We start from the raw sequence: 12658 nt of genomic DNA, 5'->3' as shown, positions 1-12658 counted from the left end.
TAATGACTATGAATAATAAAGATTTGATAACAATTTTTGCATCCTTCTTCATTTTTGTTTAATGTTATATTACTAAAAAAAATAAACAATCACATTAACCATATAATAAAAATTAGATTTTTTCTTATATGTTATATTTTGATTTTCTTTTAAATGACTTTAAATTACAAAAATGAGAAAACCTTATACGTTAATTTTTTTCTTATATGTTATATTTTGAATTTCTTAAAACGACTTTAAATTATAAAAATGTAAGTTTTCCTTAAGCATACGACTAAAAGCATTAAAATGACATGTATGAATTCGAGGTTGATCTGAAACTTTTCAAAACCATATGAAAGATAAATGTCAAAATAATTCAACTATAGAAACAATATTGTTTATTTTTTTCAAGAATGTGTTCGCTAGATGAAAATAAGGTTTCTGTGTCATAATTTTTTTAATGTCCAATCCGATCAACGCATGACATATTAGTTATAGCTTAGTTCTACAATTTTTAATAAAAATTGATTCGGTCCATCGGAAATAAATTATATAATAACAACAAAAAACATTGTATATGTATAAATAAAATGATCAAATATATAAAAAAATTATCGATAATATATACAAATAAACTCAATCTGTCTTATCCTAGTTAAATATTATAAAAAATCTTTCAATTTTTGTTTGATGATCGATGACTTATTTTTGCAAATACACCACATTTTAGTCGAAATGTCCAATCCTCAGAGAGATACGACAAGTTGATTTCTTACGACGCCTTTCGAGTTTGGAGTAGTGTGAGCATGACTAGTGAAATTATTCACATAAAATCTGCAGTCGAATTTGATAATTAAGGTCAACCAATCTTTAAAGTAGTTTATATTCTTCAATATATGGTTATGGTCAAAATTCTTTCTGTTTTTTTTTTTGCTTGCATGCACTAAAACTATGCATGGATAAGATCGTTCGAATAAGAATAACTTTTTGTCTTCTAAGAAGAAAAATTGCGTATTAAATATCAAATTAATTAACACAATCGTCACTACATATGCCTATAAATCCTTCATCAAGAGTAAGAGCTTGCCATGACAAGATCACAAGATAAAGAAAAATAGTGATGGTGATGATGAGAGTTTCTATATGTATCAGAGAGTCATGCATGGGAAAATAGAGAATGATAATGAGTCAAAGATGACTTGCCGATTTTACCAAAGAATTTAAAACTGATAATGGTGACTGGCAAGTCGACTTTGGCTCTGTTTCCTTCTCTTCTTTTCGATGTAAGACTCTAGATATCTATCTACGTATCATCATCATTATGCTGCAAATAAATACCTTCATCATGGGTAAGAGCTTTACCATGACAAGAGAACACACGATAAGAAGAAGAGGTAGAGAAAAAATAATGATGATGGAGGAGAGTTTCTCTTTGTATCTGAGAGTCTTGCATGGAAAAATAGAATATGATATTGAGCCAAAGATGACTTGCCGATTTTACCGATTATTCTAAAACTGATATTGGTACTGAAATTGGTAGCCGGCAAGTTGACTTTGGCTCTGTTTCATTCTCTTCTTTTCGATGTCAGACTCCAGATATGTGCTTATATCATCATCATCATCATCACTAGTACATCATTATCAGTATATTTATCATCGTCCCCATCGTATTGCATTGTGTAATTACATTAAATAAAAAACAAAAAAAAATGTAATACAGTTCAAGGTTGGTTTGATTTATTTTTCATTTGCTATTTACTACGAAGCATTTTTCAAGTTTCACTTTTAAGGTTTCTTTTTCATGTCACTCTCTTTAATCTCTTACTATAGACAATTCAGAAAATTGTGTTTCAAAAAAAAAGTGTTTAAAATAAAGACATTTTAGCAAATTTGGAGTATTGACACTATAAATATGTCTCTGAAACTTTATATCAATAGATATAGCCAATAGTGGATTCTACCAATGTGAATCCATCAGAATATGATTTTTTCATTACCATAAAGGTAAAGAGATATAACAGTGTTTTTGTGATGAAATCAAACCATTTAGCCAAAACAGAAACAGAATTTCTAGTCGAGATATATTACAAAGAGTCACAGATGCAGGAAAGGTCTTTATGCCATCTTAACAGACTTGGAATCATCTTCCAGGGTTGTGTGGTTCTCAGCGAGCTTCGTACTGAACAACTGCAAGAGAATCAACGACCACATCATTATACGGAGAGTGATAGATTAGTACGTACAGCAAACGAAAAACAAAATAGTAGGCTAAACCGGAATGTATCTAAACAAAATCATGCCATCAGTGTCATAAGACTCATAAGAAGAAGACCAAGAGAGAGTTCAAGAAACCTAAAACCATTAAACTACACAATACGGATTACTAATCAAATACGACATTTCAGTCTCTCATGATATGATCGATCAATACAGAGAATTAAAACTAATTAACTTTATCGCATTAATTAGTTTGTCCATCATATTTATCAACGAGCTTGTCGTTAATAACATGAAACGAGAATACGAGATCAGAGCTGCTTTCACACGAAGATCAAGAAACCATGTTTATGTTTATCTAACTAGACCTACTAATGACAAACTCTCTGATTAGTTGCTGCTTATACGTAACATGTATGTTAGTGTGTTATGTCCCACATCGGTAATCTCAGAGTCAAGTCAAGTAATATATAATACAGATGAGCCAATTCACCTATTGCCTTAAGGTTTTGGGTTGAAAGCTCATATTTATCATGGTATCAGAGCGTGTTTCGATTGTTGGGCACCCCGTGGATGTTGTCCCACAATAAACTCCACTCATCAGATGGTCATACCTGAGCGTGAAGAGGGGGTGTTAGTGTGTTATGTCCCACATCGGTAATCTCAGAGTCAAGTCAAGTAATATATAATACACATGAGCCAATTACGTTCCTACACAAATGAATCATCTAATTAGATTGTTTATACCACTTATCGGTAAGGACCACAGGATAGGGTGCTTAACACAAATTGAAAGTCTAGTGATTAATGGGTAGTGTTAAGAGCTGACAAAAAAAAGTGGGCAGAGTTATGTTAACTAAAAGTTGTGATTCTTGTGAATAACATGTATTAGTGTGCTCCGAGCCTTGGAAAATATGATGAAACACATTCTCACCTTAATGACCATTTCGACATTTCTATTTATATTCCGTTCACACACAAAAATGAAATTAATTGCAGTTCGTCAAACATAAAATATTATAAATAAACTTTCTATTTTTGTTTGACGATCGATGGCTTACTTTTGCCAATCAACCACATATTAGTCGAAATGTCCAATCCTCAGATAGATATTACAAGTTGATTTCTTACGATGCTTTTGGAGTTTGGAGTTTGGAGTAGTGTGACTAGTGAGGTACGAATATTATTTAATCGCATAAAATCTGAAGTTGAATTTTATAATTAAGGTCAATCGATCTTTTAAAGTAGTTATATTCTTCAATATATGGTTATGGTCGAAATTCTTCCTGTTATTTTTTTTCTGCTTGCATGCACTAAAAGTCTAAAACCATGCATGGATAAGATTGTTCGAATAAGAATATTTTTTGGTTTTCTAAGAATTGCAAAATTAAATAAGAAATTAATTAATACAATCCTCACTACATATTCCTATAAATACATTCATCAAGAGTAAGAGCTTTACCATGACAAGATCACAAGATAAATAAAAACAGTGATGGTGATGAGAGTTTCTATATGTATCAGAGAGTCTTGCGTGGAAAAATAGAGAATGATATTGAGCCAAAGATGACTTGCCGATTTTACTGATTGAGTCTAAAAAAAACTGATATTGATTGCCGGCAAGTTGATTTTGGCTCTGTTTCATTCTTTTCTTTTCGATGTCAGACTCCAGATATGTTCTTATATATCACCATCACATCATCGTTATAATTATATTTATCATCATCATCGTGATTAGATTGTATAATTTCATTCAAATGTGTTTTTTGTGCAAAGTATCTGATAAATGTTAATACGATGCCCCGGTTATTCTTTTATTCTTTACATGGGATGTGCCATCCGGTTCAAGGCTGGGTTTATACAAACTGAAACAAAATAAAAACTTTAGTTATTTGATATAACTTGCTTAACTTTGACATAATATGGAGCATTTTACAAGTTTCCTTGTGAAGATTTCTTTTTGATACATTGACACAAAATATATGGCTCTGAAACTACTTTAGATGAGATATAGGCATATAGCCAATAGTGGATTCTACCAATGTGAATCCGTTATTATAGGATTTCTTCATTTACCAAATAGTTAAAAGAGATTACACAGTCATTGGCAATCAAATCAAAACCACGTAGCCAAAAACAGAAACAGATTGTCTAGTCCAGATATATTACAAACAGATGCAGGAAACGTCTTAATGCCATCTTAGCAGACTTCAAATCATCTTTAGGGGTTGCGGTTCTCAGCGAGCTTCGTATTGAACAACTGCAAGAGAATCAACAACCACATAATTAGACGGTGAGTGATAGATTAGTGTTGATGATAGAGTTTAAGTCTCACCTCTACGGGTACGCTTCTTGTAGAGAATACGGTAACCACACTCTCTGCACTGGATCACATCCCCAGACTTCAAAGTGTTCTCTTGTCCACAATCTTCAAAAAATCATTCCGACAAACCAAAAAAAACAGGTAAACTAAAGCAAACTTTCTATTAATTATGTTTTTTAGTTGTATAATGTCTGAAGCTGATTGAGAAGCTCTGATTTGAGCAACAAAAAAAGAAAAACAGAGTTCCTCCTCAAAAAGATCTCAAGATCAAAACAATACAGAAACATATTGAAAGATCATCAAGCCTCCTAACTAAGCCAACTATTAAAATAGATTAGGGTTTATACGGCTGCTCAAAAGAGGCATGTCTTAAGCAAAATCTCTTCTCCTATGTATTATTAAGTTCCGATTCAAAGGTTCGATGGAAGATTCGAGAAGAGGAAGAAGATGGTTTACCTCCGCAGACGTATGTAACTGGTTCAGGCTGTTGATCCATGGTAACGAATTGAATCCACAAAGCTAGGGTTTATGCAAACACGAGCGAAGAAACGAGAATAGAGGAATCCGGCGATGAGAGACGTACGAGGAGACTTATAATTGCGGTATGTGTGGGCTTGTTAATTACAAAATGGGCTTCTAAGAAAGCCCATGTAAAGCCTCAATATGGTAGCCAAGTCAACGTCAACTGGTTCAATTTAATCAGAGATGTGTTTACCTGTCCCGTCCCGTTGCGTAACGCGGCAGATTAGTCATCGAACAGGTCCCGTGCGGGATGCAATATTCAGAATGTCGGCCCAGACCCATACCACAAAATATATAGGCTTTCGCTGACCGTCCTGCGGAATACCTCCTTATCAAACTACCTTACACAGCTCTCTTCATGAATGTTCAAGTGGAAGAGTTGTAGAAGAGAGTTGAAGAGAAATCATTAAATTTCACTAAAGCCTTATCAAAATCAATGTCATAAAGCTCTGTTTGTGATTGCGTTCTTGAGTTAAAAACATTTTTTTGTTATCAAATTTATTAAGTTTGAATTTGATTGAGTTGTTATCTTTGTAATAATTTGGCTCAAATGTTGTATGTCTTCATCAAACCATCTTTCTTCGTAATTCTTTGGATTTCGTGAATCATTTTGTCAAATTATACTTTTTTCCTAAACAACATCATTGTAACCAAATTTAATTTAAGAAAAGTATCATTTCACAGTACTAAAAAAAAAACCAATCAACTTAAACAAGAAATCTCACATTGTAATAAAGCAATTCATAGTTGTATGTAATAAAAAGAGAAAACCAAATTAAAACAGCTCCTTATGTTTTTTGGAAGAAAAGTCACAAGAATCGCTTTCTCTCTCTCTCTCTCTCTCTCTCTCTCTCTCTCTCTCTCTCTCTCTCTCTCTCTCTCTCTCTCTCTCTCTCTCTCTCTCTCTCTCTCTCTCTCTCTCTCTCTCTCTCTCTCTCTCTCTCTCTCTCTCTCGTTGTTTTAGGTAAAAGAAGAAATGAAAAAATATGCGGATCCATGTAATCCCGCATGACCCGTTACGGCTCATTCCGCAAAAAGCCAGTCCTGCAAAGACACATTCCCGCGAGATCCGCAAATTTATGGACCTAAAAACCTCGTCCCAATATCATCCCACGACAGTCTTTTACGGGTCAGGTCTGTGGTCCAAGTCCATGATTACCATCTCTAAATTTAATTGTAAATTTTTAATTCAAACTGAATTTCATTTTGTGAACAAAAAACAAACAAACTGAAAAGTGTTAGATTAAGTACGTCTTAAAAGTTTGCCAGCGATATAACTTAACAAGTTACAACTTTGAGTTGTTTGTTTTCACATTTTTCTTTATTATTTACAAGTTCTTAGAAGCATGTCTATGATTAAGTACACATAAACGTTTGTCAACTATATTTTTAACTTGCAAGTTACAACTATAGTTTGTTTGTTTTCACTTTTTTTCTTTTTAACTTACAAGTTTAGAACTTAATGTTACAGAGTCAACTAGATATCATTCTATCTGGCATGAGTTTAAAATGTATTCCGATTAATGTTAGAGATAGCTAGATCACTTCTGAACTACTGTATAGATTGCACATGCCGAAACACAAACCCATTTTGGCCAAATAGTAACAATTTGGTTTTCAGTAAGAATCGAACCTACAATGACAATTTTACGTTGTGCCTCCCTTACAATTAGGTTATCAATACTTGGTTTACAAGATCAAAATTGATACCATTTATCTAGTTATTTCTGATTTATCCAGTCTTGTGATACTCCATATAATTTGGATGCCAACAAAAAAAACAAAGTGTTGTATATTTTTTATCCATATCTGTGAGGGATCATATAATAATTTGGGTGTAATAAGGTGCATATAATGATTTGGGTGTAATAAGGTGCATATACAACAAAAACAAAGTTTTTCCAAAGTCAAAAGGTTACAATATAAATCAAACGAACATACATAAAACAATTCCTTGTAGGACGAATAAAATAGTGATGTTTGATGATTTCCATGAAACTACACTTCCTTGGAGAATCAAAAAAGATTGATAGTACTATAGATACAAATCCCAATGTCAATAAATGAACCAAAAATCAGACCATGTTCATCTGTTTCTTCTTTCCTTCACATCCAATTTACCTTTTCTCCCAAGATTTTCTCTTCTTCCTTCACTCTATTTATACTCCTTCATTCCTTTTACACTTCTTCACAACTCTCCCTCTTCTTTCACCCACAAAAGGGTTTTTTCTTTTCTTTTGTTCCTCATATTCTACACCAAAAGTTTCAATACATTCTCTTTCATAAATAGCTAAAAACAACTTGTTGATTGTAGTAATGGCCGAGTTAAAAAGTAAGTTAAATAAAGGTCACGCCTTCACAAGCAAATGTGCATCCTTGGTGAAGGAACAACGTGCTCGTCTCTATATTCTTCGTCGTTGTGCTACTATGCTTTGCTGCTGGTACATCCATGGCGATGAGTAATGAGATAACTCTCATCCCTTAATATATATACATATATTTATAGATATCTCCTTTAGTTGTTTGGCAACTCCTACAAGAAACTTGATGTCTCTCTTCCTGAACTATTCTGATGCAACAAACCCTTTTACATTCCTGTTGTTTTTTAACCTAAAGGATCAACCTCTTTAGGTTTTTTTGGTTTGCTTCATTGGTTAAATCTTCGTCAAAGAGAGAGAGAGAGAGAGAGATAGCAAGATTTATCTGCCAAACAAGCCGTCTGAAACAGAGCTCCAAAGATGCTGATTCTGTAAGAATTTGAAAGATACTTGGAAGGGTTTTGTCTGTTTTGGTTTCATAGTGACATTGCTTCTGTAATATTTTCAGTTTCATTTCTTTCTTTGTTGCATCATGTCCTAGTAAAGAACAATAAGAGTCTATGGTAAATGTTAGAACCATATCGAATAAAATACTTCTTCTTTTGCATCTCAACATCCTAATAATAATACAGTAAGAGTTTTCACTTTTCACCATCTAGAGATCTATAGATCATAGTTTGTCAATGATCACTACTTCTCGACCCAATCTTTAAAAAGCAACATCATGTAAATAGGAACGTTGAACGCCGCAATGACAATGCTCATCATGATTGTACGTATCACTCTCTGGATCACAAGCTTCGTTCTTGACTTCGATGCTGATCTCATCAGAGGATCAGATACACCAGCACCAACATTTGAGTCCATCACATTTTCGATATCGTTCTTTCTAGCTGCAGATCTCATCACAGCATTGCCCCTATAAAGAGAGAAAAAATCAAAACTTGTGCTTGTAGTGAGTAACCAATGGATGTGTTGAGGTCTCACTCACCTTTCTACATGAGATTTATCACTTTGACGCTTCACTGGAGCTTGAAGAACTTTCTTAACGAGATGCATAGACCCTTCTGCATCCCACACCATTTCATACTCACAGTTCTCATCTTCATTCTTCTCTTTCGGGACACCGCTTAAAAAGCTTAATTTCACTACATTTGAGATAGTGTCTGCAGCGTTGTTCAAGAAGCTTACTCCATGGTTTGGCCATAGAAGGAGAGCGAGAAGGGTAAGGACAAACAGAGAAAGGTACCTGGTATAGTTCAAAAATCAGACACAGAGATCTCTCTATAAACTAAGCAAAGTCAAGAACTCTATGATTAGAAACATACCATATGTAGATGAATAATTGTCTCGGAAGGAAGCATAGTTGAGTGTGCAACATATTATCTTGATCAGATGAGTTTTGATGGATGGCGTTGGGAACAGATAATAGCATGAATGAGGGATATAAATTTCCTTGTTGCCAGCTTATAGTCCCTAAAGTATGCTGCAATATGATATACTCATCAATAATGGATATACAAATGTTTTGTGGTAGTCTCTGAGTTATATTACCTCAGTTACAGATCCTGCTTCTGACTTGTGGGTTAGAGTACACTGGTCATGATCATGGCCAGACAGAACTAGCGTCTGCATTAAAGGCGTTGGAATTAGTGAGAGCCTAACAGAGATGGGGACTTTCACATGAATAAATTACAGAAGTAAGTTTTGCCTAACAGAGATGGGAGTTTCACATGAATAGATAACAGAAGTAAGTTTTTTATCTTACCGGTTTGATTAACTCCAATAACTTCTTTGATGATTCTGCAGTGATATAGTTCTGATACCTGAGTACAAAAAAGGACATGGATTGGATTAGTTTCTCCTTTTGTTAAGATGGCTTTACTACAAGTTCTGTATATTATAAAATGGAAAAAAAAAGACAGAAGTTTACATTACTTCTTGATCTTTAAAATGGCGCCATAGCCGCTGTAACATGAAAGAGAATACATTATTAGACCACAAAACAAAGTGTTCTAAAAATCAGTATAGGCAACTCGGGTCTAAACGAAACAATTTTTTTAAAACAATTCTTTTTAAAATTTGGTCTAGACATTCAAAAAATCGGTCAAGAATCGATTTCTTTAACATTGGTATTGAGTTTATTTACCTGATCGATGACAGAAGAAGCACGGTGAGGGCCGCATGGGGTTTGATCTGGCCGGTATAATGGGATGTGTGTCAATAAAACTCTAGGATGTGATTTTGTATCTAACAAAAAAAAAAAAAAATTGTGTAAAGCTTCACATATCAGAAGATAGTAAATGCAGAAGAGGATATAAGCTGAATAAACACACACACCAGAGGAGACATTTTGTACAAACTTCCAGACCTCTAATGCCAATTCCTTTTGAGGATTCCCTGCATAAATAATAATCTTTTCAGTTACACAAGGAAAAGAACTACAAGGATAAATAGAAAAAAAAAAGCAAAGATTTTGTAATAAACCATCAATAGCTTGTGCATCAATGCTCACGAACTCAGTACTCCCAATCATAAATCTACGGTTTCTGCTCCCAAATGCTTTCTCATATCGACTAATCACCTGTTGGAATATTAAGTTATGTCGTTTTATAGGTTGCTAATCATATAGGAAAAGAGGTGATAAATGTCATACGTCTAGCTTATGGGACGCAACACGAGAGTAGCCAATATCATGGTTCCCTGAGATGTAGAACGTAGGGACGTCTCCAGCTTGTCCTTGTGAGTTCATCCCAAACACATGTTTAAACCGGCTTAAAGACTCATACCACCTGATTCAATAGCTGACTTTTCAGCATTTCAATGAACCATTTTTGCTCAGAGAGGAACAAGAACAAGGAGAGGAGCTTACTCTTCCTCAGGGAGAAATGGACCACCATCGAAATAATCACCTAGAAACAAAACAACGTCTGGTTTGAAAGGCAAGACAGACTGAAAGAACGATCTCCGCATGTTTACATCAGTGTAGAACTGTGCAACCTCCAAAGCAAGCGTCTTTGAAGACAAACGAAACGATGTCTTATCCATGAGCTGCAAACAACACACAATCACATAATAGGCTCTCCACTAACACACATAACAGTATTGAAAAAGGTTTTGAAGAGCTTGTTACCTGTGGATCAGTGACAATAGCTACTTTAGTAAACTTCACATCACTCTCCACTCCATCACTCTGCCAAAAAAAAAGAAAGAAGCTAACAGAGATGACCCATAACAGTAACTAGACAGCTTATACAGCTTATTTGAGATGCTTACATAACCCAAAAATAGTAATGCCGTCCGAGACAATCAGTGTTTCAATTTCAAATCATTTCTTTACCATAAAAAATAATTATCCTACTTTCGGACAGAACAAGCAACTATAAGATCGAAGTGACATTGCATCTAAACTCTCGTTCAGACCCAACATTGATTGGAATCAAAGTTGTAGACTTTACCATTCGTTGAGTGATTATAGCCATTTCTTGAATATTAGACTAGACAATCAACGTTTCAATTTCAAATAATTTATTTACCATAAAAAAATATAGTACTTTCGGACAGAACAAGCAACTACAAGATCAAAGTGACATTGCATCTAAAGTCTCGTTCAGACACAACATTGCTGATCATTTATTGAAAAAGATCAAAACTTTAGTGGAGATAGACCTTGAGAAGATGATGGTGAGGCCAAGAACAAGTGAAGAGAGAAGGAACCCAGAAGGCGAACATCTCGCCGTAGAGGATCGACGAAGCCCAGATGAGACATAAAGCCACCGTGAGCTTGTGGTGGTGTTTCATATCGTTCAGAGCATCTGAATCTCTTTCTCGGCTTGCTCGCCCGAGAAATATCTGATGATCGCTTGTTGACCCTAAAAGGCGGTAAAAACGCGACGCTTAGATGCGTTTTGAGTAGTAATGTAACTATGTAAGTAACGCTAAAAGCCGTAGTAGAATCCAAAACGTCACGTAGTTTTAAAAAAACGGCACGAATGTTTTAGTATTTCGACCGAGAGAGAAGGTTTGGGCCGAGTCTACTATTGGGCCTAGTCATATCGGAACTATAATGCTTCGTAAAAGGCTATTAAAGAAAGAGCTCCTTGAATCTCCGCTCTCATCGATTCAGTACAATGTAGGAAGCAACTTTTTGCATTAGTTAGAAGGAGAAAATAATACATGGTAAACAAAATAACTCATACATTCATCAGATCAGCTATTTAGATGTTGAAATACATTTTATAAATAGCAGAATCATAGAAACCGAAAATTCCCATTAAACAATATTTTATAAAACTAATTAATTTGCAGGTTGGACTCATAAGAAAATAAAATAAAATCAGCAACCATGAAAACATCCAATAAAATCAGTGAAATCTCTGACTAACTAAAACAGCAAATTATACCAAATTCAAAGTATATCATGCCCGGACTTTTTGCTGTTTTTTTCTTAAGGCAGCTTAACTTCTTCTTTTTTGAAACTAAGACAGCTTAACTTTACTAAGATATTTTTCAAACCATCTAACATAAGATTTATTTGAACTTAACAAAAGAAGAAAGATACTTACAACACAGGGTAACACATCTACTGTTTTATTATGTAGCGGATTAATTAACATCAGTTTGACATCTTACCAATTAACATAGGTCAGGTCATCTTATATTATTTGGATAAGGGCCAACAGAATTATTATCGAAAGAGAAACACGCCGTATGTCTTGGCTGGAGTAAAAACGACAGCCCATCACTCGTAATTAGTTTAATCATTAGTACAAGTACAAAAACTAATAATTAATTTATGATGGTCAAAAGATAATTTTTGTAGAAGAAAAAAAAAACCACCGTCATATGAGGAGAAGTTGTCGTGGGGATTATGATGAATCAACCTAGTTTTGTTTTCCACGACATTTTCCTTGGCAAATGTTTTCCACATAACATTCCATATCATATTTTGAACATGGTTACATTTTAGTATAAGAGATTACCAATTAACATAGGTCAGGTCATCTTACCAATTAACATAGGTCAGGTCATCTTATATTATTTGGATAAGGGCCAACAGAATTATTATCGAAAGAGAAACACGCCGTATGTCTTGGCTGGAGTAAAAACGACAGCCCATCACTCGTAATTAGTTTAATCATTAGTACAAGTACAAAAACTAATAATTAATTTATGATGGTCAAAAGATAATTTTTGTAGAAGAAAAAAAAACCACCGTCATATGAGGAGAAGTTGTCGTGGGGATTATGATGAATCAACCTAGTTTTGTTTTCCACGACATTTTCCTTGGCAAATG

The 12658-nt window shown here is 34.3% G+C and overlaps 3 protein-coding genes and 1 non-coding gene across 4 annotated transcripts; 1 reads left to right on the top strand and 3 right to left on the bottom strand.

Moving 5' to 3' along the window:
- Positions 1–4230: 4230 nt before the first annotated feature.
- LOC103832655 (DNA-directed RNA polymerases II, IV and V subunit 12) lies at positions 4231–5116 on the bottom strand. Its single transcript, XM_018653480.2, has 3 exons — positions 4979–5116; positions 4535–4627; positions 4231–4459 (listed from the first exon to the last, which is right to left on the bottom strand). The coding sequence occupies exons 1-3, from the start codon at positions 5016–5018 to the stop codon at positions 4437–4439; spliced, it is 156 nt and encodes a 51-aa protein (XP_018508996.1). The 5' UTR covers positions 5019–5116; the 3' UTR covers positions 4231–4436.
- Positions 4708–4845, bottom strand: LOC117127599. Its single transcript, XR_004450619.1, has one exon. It is a non-coding gene; the product is annotated as a small nucleolar RNA U19 (small nucleolar RNA).
- Positions 5117–5369: 253 nt separating the features above from the next.
- On the top strand, positions 5370–7882 carry LOC103832654. Its single transcript, XM_033276468.1, has one exon. The coding sequence runs from the start codon at positions 7361–7363 to the stop codon at positions 7505–7507; it is 147 nt and encodes a 48-aa protein (XP_033132359.1). The 5' UTR covers positions 5370–7360; the 3' UTR covers positions 7508–7882.
- A 26-nt stretch (positions 7883–7908) lies between these two features.
- Positions 7909–11285, bottom strand: LOC103832653 (uncharacterized protein C630.12). Its single transcript, XM_009108713.3, has 13 exons — positions 11032–11285; positions 10496–10555; positions 10235–10413; positions 10019–10154; positions 9850–9946; positions 9703–9762; positions 9512–9612; positions 9296–9330; positions 9131–9188; positions 8917–8991; positions 8691–8848; positions 8354–8611; positions 7909–8281 (listed from the first exon to the last, which is right to left on the bottom strand). The coding sequence occupies exons 1-13, from the start codon at positions 11161–11163 to the stop codon at positions 8053–8055; spliced, it is 1578 nt and encodes a 525-aa protein (XP_009106961.1). The 5' UTR covers positions 11164–11285; the 3' UTR covers positions 7909–8052.
- Between the last annotated feature and the right edge of the window lie 1373 nt (positions 11286–12658).

The sequence above is a fragment of the Brassica rapa genome, chromosome A08, assembly GCF_000309985.2.
Source record: "Brassica rapa cultivar Chiifu-401-42 chromosome A08, CAAS_Brap_v3.01, whole genome shotgun sequence".
NCBI classification, from domain to species: Eukaryota; Viridiplantae; Streptophyta; class Magnoliopsida; order Brassicales; family Brassicaceae; genus Brassica; species Brassica rapa.
Note: the sequence above shows the minus strand (reverse complement) of the source record. Positions and strands in the feature narration are given on the sequence as shown.